Here is a 14,586-nt window from a genome sequence, read left to right on the forward strand (position 1 = left end):
AAAGCTTAACATGAAAGATCACATAGCATCCACGCCAACCGGACCACGGAAGAAAACCTATCCTCGTGTCGGCTTCTGATATTCCACTGCCTACACCGGCCTCCTAGTAGAAATTATACTTCAATCTAATGGGGTGTGATATCAAGTCTACCCATATAGACATGTTGTACGTAATATCTCGCTAGGTGAGAAGGACTATGAACCGGTTGGGATGTAGACAAGGCCTGATTTTCCGAAAGGTGTGATAGTGTCGATTAGTGGAGACTCGACGTTCACGATCTAGGCATCGAACCAAGACTGATTCGGACCCCCACAACCGTTACACCACTGCTCTGTTGGTTATCAACCACGCGAACACGATTGACCTCACCGATAAGGCTTTCCTGCAGGCAAATCGAGAACACAAGCAAGAACGGGATGAACGCAATCTGAAATTGCAAATAAATATGAAACTTATGAAAAGAAGAAGGAGTTCAAGTATTTATTCAAAAGGACTAATCACCACAGGCGAACAAGATCAAGAACTGAGGCCCTGGTTCACAGCAAGCAGCCTTGGCGGTATAGTTGCAGCAAAACGATGGCTGTTTCACGAGGAAATCAAGAACTAAACAAAACACAAACCCTAAGGAGAGTGATGGCTGCTAATTATAGAGCTCCGAACATCACCCCCTAGACGCGCCCCCTAATGGGCCCAAACACGATACACAGTCCAACGGACCAAAAGACGGTGTCGTAGCACCCTGGTAGATTCTAGACGCTGACTTGTTTTGACGATTCCTATTGATTCCGAAGGGTTTTTGACGTGAGACCACTTGCATTGGATTCCTTATCTAATTAACTTTCTATCCATATGTGGATCATCGAAAACAGAGCCTAGACACGCCCGTATGACTAGTTTTATGACAGACTGGTCCTAAAACCCGAGATAGGCTTGAACTTGATTTGGGCCTTCACCTTGATGACTCGAACCGGATGAGCTTTGGGCCTCCTTCTCGGTTAGGACACCCTCGCTGATCTCCTCATCCTCTATCTCCAAGCATGGTTGTATGCATGGAGCTCATGTCCTTATCATTCTCCCTTTCTTGATGAAAAGCCATCCTCGGCGTCAATTTTGCTTAAAGTCAATCCTGCACAACATGAGGACAAACGAGGTTTCCAAAATAATAGGAATGGACAATGTTATGAGAAAGAATATGACCACATGTCTAGGTTTGTAGCATGTCTTGTCCTACAGACATATAGTCTGCTCGATTGAAATACATACGATCTTTGCCAATACTATCCTACAAAAGATTAGTACTAACAAGAAACATATGCTCACTTTCTTTAGATCTCACTTTTGTTCGAAAAGCAAAACTAGAGGAATATGACATAACAACAGTGTTGATTTTACTGTCCTCTAGTTGATCATTACTTTGCACAACAAAAGGAGAATTCGGATTTATACAAATATAAACTCGTTGTATCAAATATTATCCTTGGTTGTTATATTTACCAAAAACATGATATGTATGTCTAGAGAACCATGGTAAATCAGCATATGCATAAAGTTTCTCCTCTAAAGAACTAAGATTACACGGAACATCAAATTCAGTGTAACCCAAAGTACTTAAAGAAGACAACAATTTCAGCTCATCAACTTCACTAGCATTATGAATAACAAGTCTATTTTAAGCACAAGTGTTCGATTTCAGCACACATATAGCATGATCATTCTTCAATGATTGCATGGGTATAACATAAATATCACCATGCAAGTCATCTTCGTCATAAGGAATATCAAGCAAATCATCTTGTGACAAGGTAAATCAAGCGAAGGCTCCACTAAAATTTGCTCTATCATAGCATGATTGGTGGAAAAAATCAGCACATCAAGAGAACTCTCACCTTCCGTGAGTTTAGCATCATGTGCATTACCTTTGCTCTCATGTTCAGCAGGAGTAATAGTTGATGGTTCTGAATTTTCACATGAGGCTGTGAGCATCTCATTTTCTGTCACGTTATCCTCGCTCTTTTGTACATTGTCCTACAAAAGGTTAGGCATAGCAGGAGGAATAACAAGAGATTGATCTAGTTGATGCACCTCATCATTTGAATTAATTATAAGAGATGGATTAACAAAATTTTCTCTCATAAGATCTTTCATATCATTCCATGTGTGAGGTTTATCTGAAAAACTTAAAGACTCCCACTAAGTTGATGCAGATTGTCTCAAAACGCTAGTTGCATTTTTAATTTTCCTCCGTTCGCACATATAACTTTGTGCAAAAATATTATCTATTTTAGTTTCTCTCTCAATGTACTCATCAGCACCAATACCATCATAAGTATGCAGGGAAGAAAGAATAGATTGACCTACAGGAGGAGGTATAGCTGCAATAGTGCGTGGCTCATGCATCATTGATGTCTCATATTGATACATGTTGTAACCTGTCATTGTTAGCATCAAACAAGAAAACACACAAGTATGTATTTTCCTATCAGCTACTATAGGATGTGGTCAAGGAGTAAAGTCACACACTCTCAAGCGTCTTACCGCGGTCTTACAAGTGTTCTTACCAAAGTGATAGGCGGTGCAATCGGTCGGTGACTGTGATACCGTTGTAGCTTGAGTGTAACAGTTACAAGACAAACATGTATTTGGTTAGAAGAAAGTGGAACTTGGATAGGCACAATATAGTAGCAAGGAATAGCAATAATTTAATTCAGAAATTGTAAGATTGAAAAGTAGTCCCAAGCTAGTCTATGTCGCTGGCCTAAACTCGTCCTGGACCTAGTTCAAGCAAGCAATACGATACAACTCAGCACAAGGACTCAAAAGGATGCAAGCACTTATAAACTTTTTTTCACTTTCTTTTTCTTTCCTTCTTTATTTTTTGTCTCTTTTTTTTAGGTGCAACTTTTTTTCCTTCTTTTGGTTTTTGCACCTCTTTGCCTTTTTCTTTGTTTTATGTTTTTTTTATCTCACAAAAGTGTCGCACATAAGAGATTAGACTTTAGATATTTCTATCGTGGAAGAAAAATACTTAACCGAGAAAGTCGTAGAAGGAATTGCTAGACAAAACAAACTCAATCACGCAACCCACTTCGTGACTATTTTAGATCCAAAGCTGTTGGGATATTCTATGCCAAAATAAATTGAAAAACTCTATCTCAACAATACCCAAAATAGGAGATATTTAAGTCCCAAAGGGAAACTTCCGAATAAAGTTTGCCTTCTCTCTAAATCCAACTACACCGAAGCCAATGGGACGCTAAAAGTCTAGCCGTCCTCGGAATCTTTCTGAAACTACAGATTCACAAGATGTTCACGGATACAGAACCGTGCTCACGCACAAGGTTGCTACGCCCAGCAAACAAAGCACAATTTGGTGGAAAAAAACTGGAGATCAATCTGATGCAAGCCACATAAGGAAACAAGACTTGACACTAGACCAAGAACAAGATCAGAATACAACGAACACTAAGACGCGGCGAGGGACGACAGTTCAATAAAGCAAACTGAAATTAAAAAATTACAAAGGCACAGCGGGGCTATAGGACTAGAGATATGTGATAGTGTATATTTTTTTGGTTTTTTGTGGACTATAGGTAAAACAAAAACAGTAACAATCTAAAGGGGGAAAATAAAGTTATACCTAACGGGCAACAAGGTCTCTGATGCCACTTGATATAGACAAGCCTGATCTTTCGAAAGGTATGATAGCGTCGATTGGTGGAGACTCGATGTTCACGATCTAGGCTTCGAACCAAGACTGATTCGGACTCCCGCAACCGTTACACCACTGCTCCATTGGTTATCAACCACGCGAACACAATTGACCTTGCCGAGAAGGCTTTTCTGCAAGCGAATCGAAAACGCAAGAACAGGATGAACACAATCTGAAATTACAAATAGATATGAGGCTTATGAAAACAAGGAGTTCAAGTCTTTATTCGAAAGGACTAATCGCCACAGGCGAACAAGATCAAGAATTGGGGCCTTGGTTCATAGCAAGCAGCCTTGGCGGCACAGTTGTAGCAAAACGATGTCTATTTCATGAGGAAATCAAGAACTAAACAAAACCCAAACCCTAAGGAGAGCGATGGCTGATAATTATAGAGCCCCAAATGTCACCCCCCTGGACGCGCCCCCTAATGGGCCCAAACACGATAGATAGTCCAACGGACCAAAAGACTGTGTCGCAGCACCCTGGCAGATTCTGGATGCTAACTTGTTTCGATGATTTCCATTGATTCCGAAGGGCTTTTGATGTGAGACCACTTGCATTGGCTTCCTTATCTAATTAGCTTTCTATCGATATGTTGATCATCGAAAACGAAGCCTGGACACGCCCGTGTGACCAGTTTTATGACAGACTGGTCCTGGAATCCGAGATGGGCTCCAACTTGATTTGGGCCTCCACCTTGGTGACTCGAACCGGATGAGCTTTGGGCCTCCTTCTCAGTTAGGACACCCTCGCTGATCTCCTTGTCCTCTATCTCTAAGCATGGTCGTATGCATGGAGCTCATGTCCTTATCAGGTTGTAACACCCTTGGTGTTAGCGCTTAAACAACTTGCTAAACTATGTCATGCGCATCATGTTTGTGTCAATGCATGTGATAAAGTGTGTAGATCAATTTTCGTAACTCAAAACAATCAACAAAAATGCTAAACAAAAGTTGATTCAATAGTCATGTTATATCACTTAGGGTTTAAAACCAATTTTTATTAAGCAAAAATACTATAGAACATGTATGTGACACTTAAATAAAGTTGAAAGTACGAACTTGGTAGATGACAATGCAACTTTTACTTTTGGAAAATAGATGTTGTTAGCTAGTGTTTTGGAAGCTCTAAAATCAAACTTGACGTTAAGATAAGCTCTTTTCGTTAAGTCGGCAAGCACTTGAACTATTGTTAAAATACCGTTTTTGACGAATTATATGGAGCAAAATAGTTAAATAGTGCTCAAACATTTTGCTCCTACGGGTTAGTATATGGTATGAACTATTGTATGAAGTATTTGTGGTTGAAATTAACAAGGTTTAGATCTATTAAAAAATTACGACAAAGGAGTTAATGATTACTTAACCTCAGTTGAAATCCTCAATGTTCTTAAGTATGGAAAAGTAGTAAGACAATGCTATTTTGACATTTAATTTCTAATAAAAATGTTTTAGTTGCACGTTTTGGTATTGTTGATTGCATCAAAGTAAGTGCTTGAGCATGGCATAGGTCGCCATTGTGTTGGATGTCACGTTGTCCGCTCTAAAATTGCCCTAACTTCACTAGAACGCGCTGCGAACCCTGATTCGGTGCTTGGTTCATGAACCGGCATTCAGCGTGATGAACCCATGTTGGCACCTCCCTATCACCCTCTCTGGTCGCTCTTTGGATGTGTGGTTTGCTTCGTTAGCTAGGTGTTAGTATCGACTTTGGGTTCATAGAGTTGGTTGAGTCTTCATCGAGTTGGTAAGTAGTTTTTGGCACCCTTTAATAAGCGTGCGTGTCACTGTTTCGTCTGGTTGGCCCTGTGGGCACGGTCGCCTCACGCACGTGCGCAATTGGCACTGGGCTCGACCCTGGGCTGGTCATAGCCCTTCCCTATAGGCCAGTGCCACCTGCCGTGATGATGATGCAACGTGCCTCTCACCTCACCTTCCCTCTTGCTGGCTAGGCCACACGGAGCCGCTATGTCGCGCGCAGCACTGTGACGAGGCTGCGACTACCGTCGCTCGATCATCATGGTGTTTTCCCGCCCTCCGATTCACCTCGACCGCTGTAGCGCGTGCCCTCCACCTCCCAACCCACCTACCCCGCCCTTATCTCAATGGCCGCACGTAGGTGCTGACCGACGCGTCGCTCGCTCGTGTGGTCATATCTCCGCCGCTGCCGTCCATGCCTTGCCAAGACCAAGCCGTCCCATCCTGGCACCCCATGGCATGTTCCATCTGTGCCGCACCATGCAGACGCTCTCGCTCATTTAACGCAGCCTCGGTCGAGGTTGGCCGAGCCTGGAAGCCGCTGCCCCATTGCCTTGCCATCGAAGGAGCCATGTCGCTTCGCAAGCTTAAACGCACGGTCCATGATATCCCATATCGATTCAGTGCCCCAGCGACTAGGATTGGAAACTAGCTAGCAAACCGACCCGCACCAAAGCGCAAACGAGCCTTGTAGTCGTCCAATTTGGCGTTTTGCTCACCGCCGGCTATGGGCGCCGCCGAATCAGTAGGTTGGGAGGTAAGGCATGTAGGAGTGGTAGCAGTTCGATTGCTCGTAAACCTACACTTGCCTTGACTCCCTCTATTCGGTGGTCGCACTGTTTTGGCCAGGAAACTCATCGACGATGTGGTGACACGTCGGTGTCCATCGCAGAGCGCCGCCGCCCCTCTCGGTCGCCTGTGGCTAGACCATTGCAGCCCCTGCTTCAACCGTCAGTATGGTGTACACCACGGTGAGCTACGGATGCTTCTCCACTGTAAGAAAATGGACTCTAGGTCCATTTACTTTGGATTTTAGTGTTTGATAACCAACACAACCAAATTGGACTAATGAATTTGCAAGTAAATTGTTATGTAGTTCAATAGGGTGCAAGACGTGACTTAGACAAAGGCGACATGATGATCCCACGATCAACACCATAAGTAAGACCCTAGAAGCACAAGAGAAGACCCAAGATATCAAGCATAGTCCAAGCACGAAGATGGCAACCAAGCCAGACGCAAGATCGCAAAGAAATAAGCTCGGCAGAGGTGACCGGACGTGTCCGATTAGTTGCTCGGCAACAGCAGGCGTAAGTAGCTGTGACCGGACGTTGAGTGAAGAAGTGACCAGACGCACCGATGACATTGTTCTTCATCACGGCAATGTTTTCAGTGTGACCGGACGTAGTAGCACTGGACGACCAGACGCAGCACAAAATACAGCGTCCGATCGAGTCCAGAGAGGTTCCAAAGCAGCGCCAGCGCGACCAGACGTGTTCGATCGATGATGACCGGACTCAGCCTAGAGTCCTATCAATGCGCGCACTCCAACGATCGGGATGACCGGACACGTTCGGTCAGGACAAAAGCAGCGTCCGGTCAGTAGCAGAAAGCTGGGTTTCGTCCCCAACGGCTACTTTCTCCATGGGGCTTATAAATAGACTCCCCAACCGACCATTTGAGAACGGGAGAGTTGAGGAAACATACCAAGGGTGTTGATACACCATTTTAGTGATCTCTACTTACATAGTGCTTAGTGATTCATTAGGTGATTAGCGTAGGTACTTTACGAAGTGCTTAGGTTGATTAGACCACCGCTTATGCGCTTACTCTAGGTTTTGGCCTAGTATTTAGTTAGGTTTGCATATCTCTTATCACTCGGTGCTTGTGCGTACCATTGTTGTACATCGGAGGGGCTTGTAGTCTTGCGAGATCACACCAACAACGTTTGTGGTGTGGCTGCCACCGTGTACCGAAGGGAACAAGGCCCGCGGCGGTTCGGCTGGAAGCTTGATAGTGAAGATGATGGGGAGCATCCGGGAGAGGCTTGCCGAAAGGCACATCGGAGATCCGCTTGCGCGTGGGGAAACCCGAGGCTATCCACAGAGTTACCCGACCTATAGCTTGGCCTTTATGAGGGATTCCTTGCGAGGGGCTCCAATGAGGACTAGGGGAAAGCTTGCGCGCTTCTCGATACCTCGGTAAAAATACCAAAGTCGTTGACGAGAGTTTGCATATCTCTACCTTACTCTTTAGCTTCCGCATTTACATTGCAATCTTGGTTTGTACTTTACTTTCCTAGATTAGTGATAGGCTAGTTGATAGTTTCGAATATAGGTTGCATAACTCCTTTTTGCGGTAGAGATAGCAACACACTAACGAAACCATAGTTGCACATTTAGATAGTTTATCTTTTACATAGGTTTTTGCTAAGAATAAAAAGTGGCCATAGTTTAGAGTTTTAAGTTGTCTAATTCACCCCCCTCTTTTAGGCATCACGGTCCCTTACAATTGGTATCAGAGCCGGTTGGCTTAATTTGGACCTTTGGCTTCATCGTCGTTGAGCCGACGCTATCTAGAGTGGTTGGGATGGATACCTCTAGGCTTCCACACTTTAACGGCACTAACTTCTCCTACTATAAAGCTAGAATGGCTTGTCACCTTGAGGCGGTAGATTTGGGTGTTTGAAGAGTCACCCGTGATGGGATGAAACCCATTAAGAATCCCGATAAACCCACAAAAAGTGAAGAAAAAGAAATTCATTTCAATGCTATAGCTCAAAATTACTTGTTTGAATCTTTTAGCATGGATGTGTTTAACCAAGTGTTCACTTTAAATACGGTACATGAAATTTGGTTAAAACTCCAAGAGCTCCATGACGACACAACTAATGTCCGTGAGCAAAAACATTGTCTAGCTAAACAAAATTATAATTCCCTTAAAATGAATGATGATGAGCTTGTTCGTGATATGTATTCTCGTTTGAATCTAATTATCAATGAGCTCCATTCAATAGCATTAACAAAGCTAGATGATGAGGACATCGTGAGGAAGATCATCTCTGTGCTACCATAAAAGAAATATACAAGCATCATCACCATCCTTCACAACATGGAGGACTTGAGCACCATGACCCCGGCTATAGTTGTTGGCAAGATAGTGGCATTTGAAATATCACACAAGATGGGTCAAGAAGAAGCCTCTTCATCAAGCAAAGGCAAAGCTCTCATATGTAATGAGAAAAAGAAGATGAAGGACAAACAAGTTGAGACAAGCTCAAACTCAAGCTCCTCAAGTGAAGATAAAGAAGAAGATGAGGATGACGACGACGAATAATCAAGTGATGATGATCAATCTTCCTCCTCCACCTCCGACCTTGATGAAGAATCTATTAAGCTTATCAACAAAGTGGAGAAGATGATAAAAAAACTCAATGTCAAGGGTGTGTCCATCCAAATTCAAGATTTCATTTTCACTAATCAAAGAAATGAGCAAAGAAAGAAAGGATGATGCGGCGAGTTGGAGCACTTTGTGAAAGTTTATCCAAACAAGACCACACCCAAAACAAAGAAGAAGACGTGCAAGGACAAAGCCCTCACATCAAAAAATTATGTGACAATCTAATCTATAGATACACTATGGATGCGCATCATTTCAAATTTGTTGAAAACTGCCTAGTATTTTTAGAGTTTTCACAATTCTATCCAAGATGTATTTTGCAATGAATATTTTCCCCACAAGCACAACGCACCCATTCAAAGATATTGATCTTGTACGAACTATAATTACAGTGACATCTCTTGCTATAAACATGTACTTAGTACAATTAATAGATTTTCTGCAGTGATCAGGAGCAAGATATGAAATAAAAAAATTAGATACACTACAGAAGAAAATGAGGACAATAATAAAATACAGGAAAATTCAGTTCATGTTTGGTTCTGAACTTCACTAGGACTCCTGTATTCCAAACCATCCAAACAGCAGATAATCGGAGCAGCCTATACTAATTTCAGATTTTAAGCCTGGATTTTAGAAAGGAACCTATCGAATGAAAGGAACAGGAGGATTTTTAAAAATGAACACAAAACGGCAGATCAGGTCACCTATCTAGCAAAGGAGGATATTATTCAGAGGCGTATGGCCGTGTGTATTGTGGGGGTGAAACAACAAGTGCGTGATCTGTGGTCTTTGTGTTTTGGCCCTATGACCGGTGCTTTTGGGCACCGTAGGTGCTGTTGTACATAAAACTCTATTTTCTTCTTAATCGAGCGGCAGAGCTTCTGTCTTTAAAAAAGGATGTACCCAGTGCAGAGAGCTCCCGCTCTGTGCGAGGTCTGAGGAAAGGTGTTAGTGGCAAGCCTTACCCTCGCATATGCAATGCGAGGAGACCGCGACTCAAATTCTGGACCTTCCGGTCACAGGCGGTAAGACTCTACCGCTTGCACCAGGCCCCCTCAGTTCAGAGAGGTGAAACGTAGTTATAAACTCTTTTCTTAGTGAAACAAAACAACATGGTTTGATTAGGATTCTGACGGTTGATAACTGATGATGCGTGTTAATTGGAGTTGGTAGAAACCATGTCTTGCACAAGCATAACCCACCCATTCACAGACAATTGATATTCTCCATTTTCAGCATGTTTGTTTGTTGGTTTTCATAACTTATCAGCCAGCCAATAGTGTTTTTCTCTCACAACAAACCAGCATTGGCCGAACTTATCAGCTCATAAACTAATCAGCGAACAGGCCGTTTGTAGGTACAGTGAACAGCAGCAAAACAAAAGAAAAAATGTATAAAAACAGTATACAGAAGAAAATGACGACAAAAAAAAAAAGAAAAGAAAATTCAGTTCACGTTTGGTTCTGAACTTCACCCGGACTCCACCGCCGAGGCAATCTCCAGCTCGGCCCACCACAGCGGGTTATCCCTCGGCGTCACCTGCTCCGGCGACAACCCGGTGACGCCTCTCAGCGTCCTCACAACCTCGCCCATGGCCGGCCGCTTCTCCCTATCGTCCGGGCGCACGCACAGCCGCACGACGTCGCGCAGCGCCTCTAAATGTTTCTCAGGCACGGCCGACCTCACCGTCGGATCAACCATCCCACGCAGCGGCCTCTTGCCGTCCAGGTAGCTGGACGCCCAGAGGACCAGCAGGCCGTGGTCCTCGGAGAAGGGCAGCCGGCCGGAGATCACCTCCAGCAGCAGGATCCCGAACCTGTACACGATGTCCATGTCATCCTGCTTGTCAGAGATCATCTGTGCATCCTTGCCGTCATCCTTCCAGAACTCGGTGTCGGAGATCTTGGCCGCGTAGTCCTCGGTGAGGTAGATGGATGAGGAGCTCAGGGACGGTGGCGTCACTGGAGGGTCCAGCTGGATCATGTGCTCCAGGCAGTATGCTACACCCATGATGATGCGCAGCCGTGCAGGCCAGTCCAAATCTTCAGCTTCTCTAACTGCAGCACAGGAGGAGGAATTATTCTGTTAGCTACCTAGCAATCAATCATTGCAGACAACATGCATGTGTTCTTCAGATATCAATCAAAGCACACCTAACAGTTGCTTGGGATTCAGAAAACAGTTAGCGCTATTGCTGTCTTTCATCGGCAAAAGGCAAGAACGTTACTGTATTTCTCCAGGCATCGAGATAGATACAGAGTGGGCACTCACTATGCAGATGCTCGAAGAGGGAACCGCAGGGAGCGTACTCGAAGACCATCATTCTTGTGAACGGCTCATCGCATGTGCAGTAACCAAGCAAGTTCAGCAGGTTCTTATGGTTCACTCTGGACAGGACAGATATCTGAAACAGGAGCAGTTAATGTTCAGTAAGATAAGACACACAACACTACAACAGTGAAAAACTAGCTGAATTGACCATAGCTTTGCACATTGCCTAATAACCTTGTTCTTGAATTGCTCCTCAGTCCTGTCGGTCCAATCTTTGGCAGAGTTAACTGAAGTGGAGACTACTGCTATTTCGACTCCGCTTGATAGAGTTCCCTTGTAAAGCGTACAGTCGGATGAGGAGCCGATCACGTTGATGAAGTCCTCACAGGCTGCCTGTAGCTCTGCCCTTCCAAGAGATGGAACACCTGAACACACAGTATGTACAACATCACATGAGTAAGTAACTGCCATGCTGCAAAGCCAATTTATATGCAAGCAGCCTGATGAAATTAGGGGTACTCTGATGAATTGTGCCCATTTGGTTTAACCCATAAGATCCTGATGGTGAGAGACTAACCTGCCACGAAGGCTTTACTGAGTGGTCCACTGAGCCCAGTAGACCATGGCATGACAGTGGTATCCTTCTTTCGACGAGAGAAGAGTAGATACACAGTGGCAGCAGCCACAGCCACAAAGACAAGTGCTCCACCGATGGCTATTGTGTAGATTGCCCAGTGAGGTAAAGACTTGGATGAAGATGAAGGATCAACATGATGTGCCTTTGCTTCTGGGCTTTGGAGTCGTCTCTGGATAACACCCCTGATTGTTTTGTTTACTGTTAGCGCCATGGATGAATAATTGCACACAAGCTAAGGAGTGAACTTAGTGAAGTTGTAATTGACGGTTAGGAAACTACATGTAGTAAAAGAAAGAAGACTGACTTTGTTAAGGTTTTCCTGCATGATTGCAGCGCTTCATCAGATATGCCGTCTGACATCTCTGTATGTCTGTGCAAGTCAGATGGCAATTCACCAGATAACTTGAAACCCTTGGGTAAGCTGCAGAGGCCATCATATGATTTTAGATTATGTATCGACAACTGCTGAAATTATCAGGATTTAATTTTTGCTTGGCACTTTTTTCATAATAGATCTGAAGAATTTTTTTGTCTGACGAGCGTTGTTTCTGATGGCAGTTTGACTTAGCCTTTCCAGATTTTGCAAGTCACCATAAAAAATTCTAGGCCCTTTCCAGAGTTTGCAAGTCACCATAAAAAAATCTAGGCCCACAAAAATTAGCAGTGCAGACCATTGACTCTTTCTTTGATCTAATTAAGATTTTATATCTGTTTCTTATTTGAAACTTACTTTTTGTGTCTGAATCACACCAAGTAAACATATACAGATTAACATATCCGAAAGCAAAAAAAAGGAGCATCAAGAAATGCTCAAAAGTCAAAACTCTCCTTTGACAAGCATAGCTTACTCTAGAATTGTCTGATTTGACTAATACCTGGTGTTGGAACCTAAAACTTACAACAGTGGGCGATAGAAAAATGAGACAAGGACCTGTTGCAAGAGTGATTTAAATCAGGGGTACTTAGGCCCTGTTTGGAACACACGAAAGTTTCCCTATTCATGTGTTTTTGTTATGAAATTGAACTGATTCCTGTGAAATTCCTATACGGTTCCTATGAAATCCTTTACTTTCCAAATAGGCCCTCATAATACATTCAATTTGCAACAAAGAGACACTTTACCCTGAACTCTGAATCTACTAAGGACTGAGATTTGCTGAAGCAAAACTGAAGGTTAAACGAGAGCAGCACTTACAACTCCACCACCTTGCCATCATCTGAGCAACTCACTCTCCGATTAGACGAAGATCCAGTAGGATCGCCTGCTACGCTATCTCCAAATCTCAAAAGAGGTCTCCCTGAAAAATAACACCACTAGAATTTGTTTAGGCACGAATCCATTCCAAGAACCTAGTTTCTCATCTGTTTTAATTTAATATTGCACCATCAACATTCTTTGCTACCACCTTGTTCGTTGGTGGAAGCACAAGAACCAAGCCTCTGAGACACAAGCAAGGAGAAGAGGAAGAAGTAGGCAGCAGCTCTGATGCTGCGTATGCCCACCATTTCTGTGTGTCCCCAAGCCGAGGCAAAGAAGAGCCCAAACCTCTTCTCTTCTTCCTACTGCAGTATGTTAAAAGAGAGAGTGAGAACAAGGGAGCTGAGAGAATAAGAGGGGCACCACCACCACCATCAAGTTTACCTGTAAAGCCTGGTGACTGACTGACTGTACAAGTAAGCTTAGCGATGTCGGAAAGCTCACACTGTGCGAGGGTCACACACACGGATTGGATTTGATTGGATTGCGTACCACCGCAAGAAACGAATCGTGATGCCATAATCGAATAACCTCCATTTGTTTGATCCCCTCCCCTGCAAGATATCATAAAAGGGACGTTGTTGTGCTTAGTTTTCAGGATGGAAGATGACAAACATGTGGGGGGGAAAAGGAGGCAGAAAAGTAGTGGAGGATCCAAGAACTGCAGCTGTGGAAGTAAAGAATCCACACTAGTGTGTCTAAGCTAGATGGGATTTCCGGTCAGGTGGAATATTGAAGAATATATCGGAAGATAGAACAGGGACAGCGGGAAGGATTCACAGAAGCCAAACCCGGCAGCAAAAGAGAAGCTTGCCTAGGAGTCAGGAGGATGCCCGCCCCAATCTACAGCCCCCATCCTGCCATTCCTCCAGGTTCTTCAGGAGCAAGCTGCAAAGGAACGCCAATCAGGAATTCAGGAGAGAGCAAAAGCAAGCAGCTATATATGTCTTGCTGGGGGATAAAACGAAGGAACTGGAGAAGCCAAAGGAATAGCTAGGATCTTCTCTTTCCGTACCTGTAAAGCTCCCCAACAGGATACTGAAGTGCATGCAATCCGGTGGACTGGAGTATGGAGGATGTCTGTCTGTCCGTCTCCGTCCGTTTGTGGGCAGCCAGATACGCAACGAGATGCAGCAGCCATCTCCCATCTGGGCTGCTTCCTAACTGGTTGCCCGTCCAACACATGGAAATTTCCTTTGCTTCACTAATTATTAATTAATTATATGGACCACCAAACGTGACTCGCCAAGAACCTATCGTAGGCAGTGTCCTTCGACAATTTTGTAGACACATGCCAAGTCTATCCAGGATTCAACGCCTAGTAGGTTTGGTGGATGTTACACGTAACTTCGGTACTACTACTACCTTTGACGTGTTCTACGTACTCTAATGGACATTCAGACATTTTCGCTAAACCAAGCACTGTGCAAGCATAGACATTGATGTATGTGCATGCGTATTTACTTCTATGAATACATTGTTTACACACCTTATTATCTATATAAACGTCTTTAAGGGACTTTGCCGACATATCTTACATTAAAAAAAACA

At 43.8% G+C, this 14,586-nt stretch overlaps 1 protein-coding gene across 3 annotated transcripts; it reads right to left on the bottom strand.

Moving 5' to 3' along the window:
• Positions 1 to 10,102: 10,102 nt before the first annotated feature.
• LOC136504278 (protein MALE DISCOVERER 2-like) lies at positions 10,103 to 14,188 on the bottom strand. 3 transcript variants are annotated; one of them, XM_066499143.1, is made up of 10 exons: positions 14,051 to 14,188; positions 13,850 to 13,923; positions 13,420 to 13,589; positions 13,184 to 13,340; positions 12,973 to 13,075; positions 12,082 to 12,198; positions 11,718 to 11,959; positions 11,375 to 11,565; positions 11,141 to 11,273; positions 10,103 to 10,926 (listed from the first exon to the last, which is right to left on the bottom strand). In XM_066499143.1, the coding sequence occupies exons 4-10, from the start codon at positions 13,281 to 13,283 to the stop codon at positions 10,340 to 10,342; spliced, it is 1,473 nt and encodes a 490-aa protein (XP_066355240.1). In that variant the 5' UTR covers positions 13,284 to 13,340; positions 13,420 to 13,589; positions 13,850 to 13,923; positions 14,051 to 14,188; the 3' UTR covers positions 10,103 to 10,339. The 3 variants fall into 3 exon arrangements, with proteins under 3 accessions (XP_066355240.1, XP_066355241.1, XP_066355242.1); XM_066499144.1 differs by having other exon boundaries at positions 13,827 to 13,923; XM_066499145.1 differs by lacking the exon at positions 14,051 to 14,188 and having other exon boundaries at positions 13,827 to 14,016.
• Between the last annotated feature and the right edge of the window lie 398 nt (positions 14,189 to 14,586).

This window comes from Miscanthus floridulus, chromosome 14 (assembly GCF_019320115.1).
Source record: "Miscanthus floridulus cultivar M001 chromosome 14, ASM1932011v1, whole genome shotgun sequence".
Lineage (NCBI taxonomy): Eukaryota > Viridiplantae > Streptophyta > Magnoliopsida > Poales > Poaceae > Miscanthus > Miscanthus floridulus.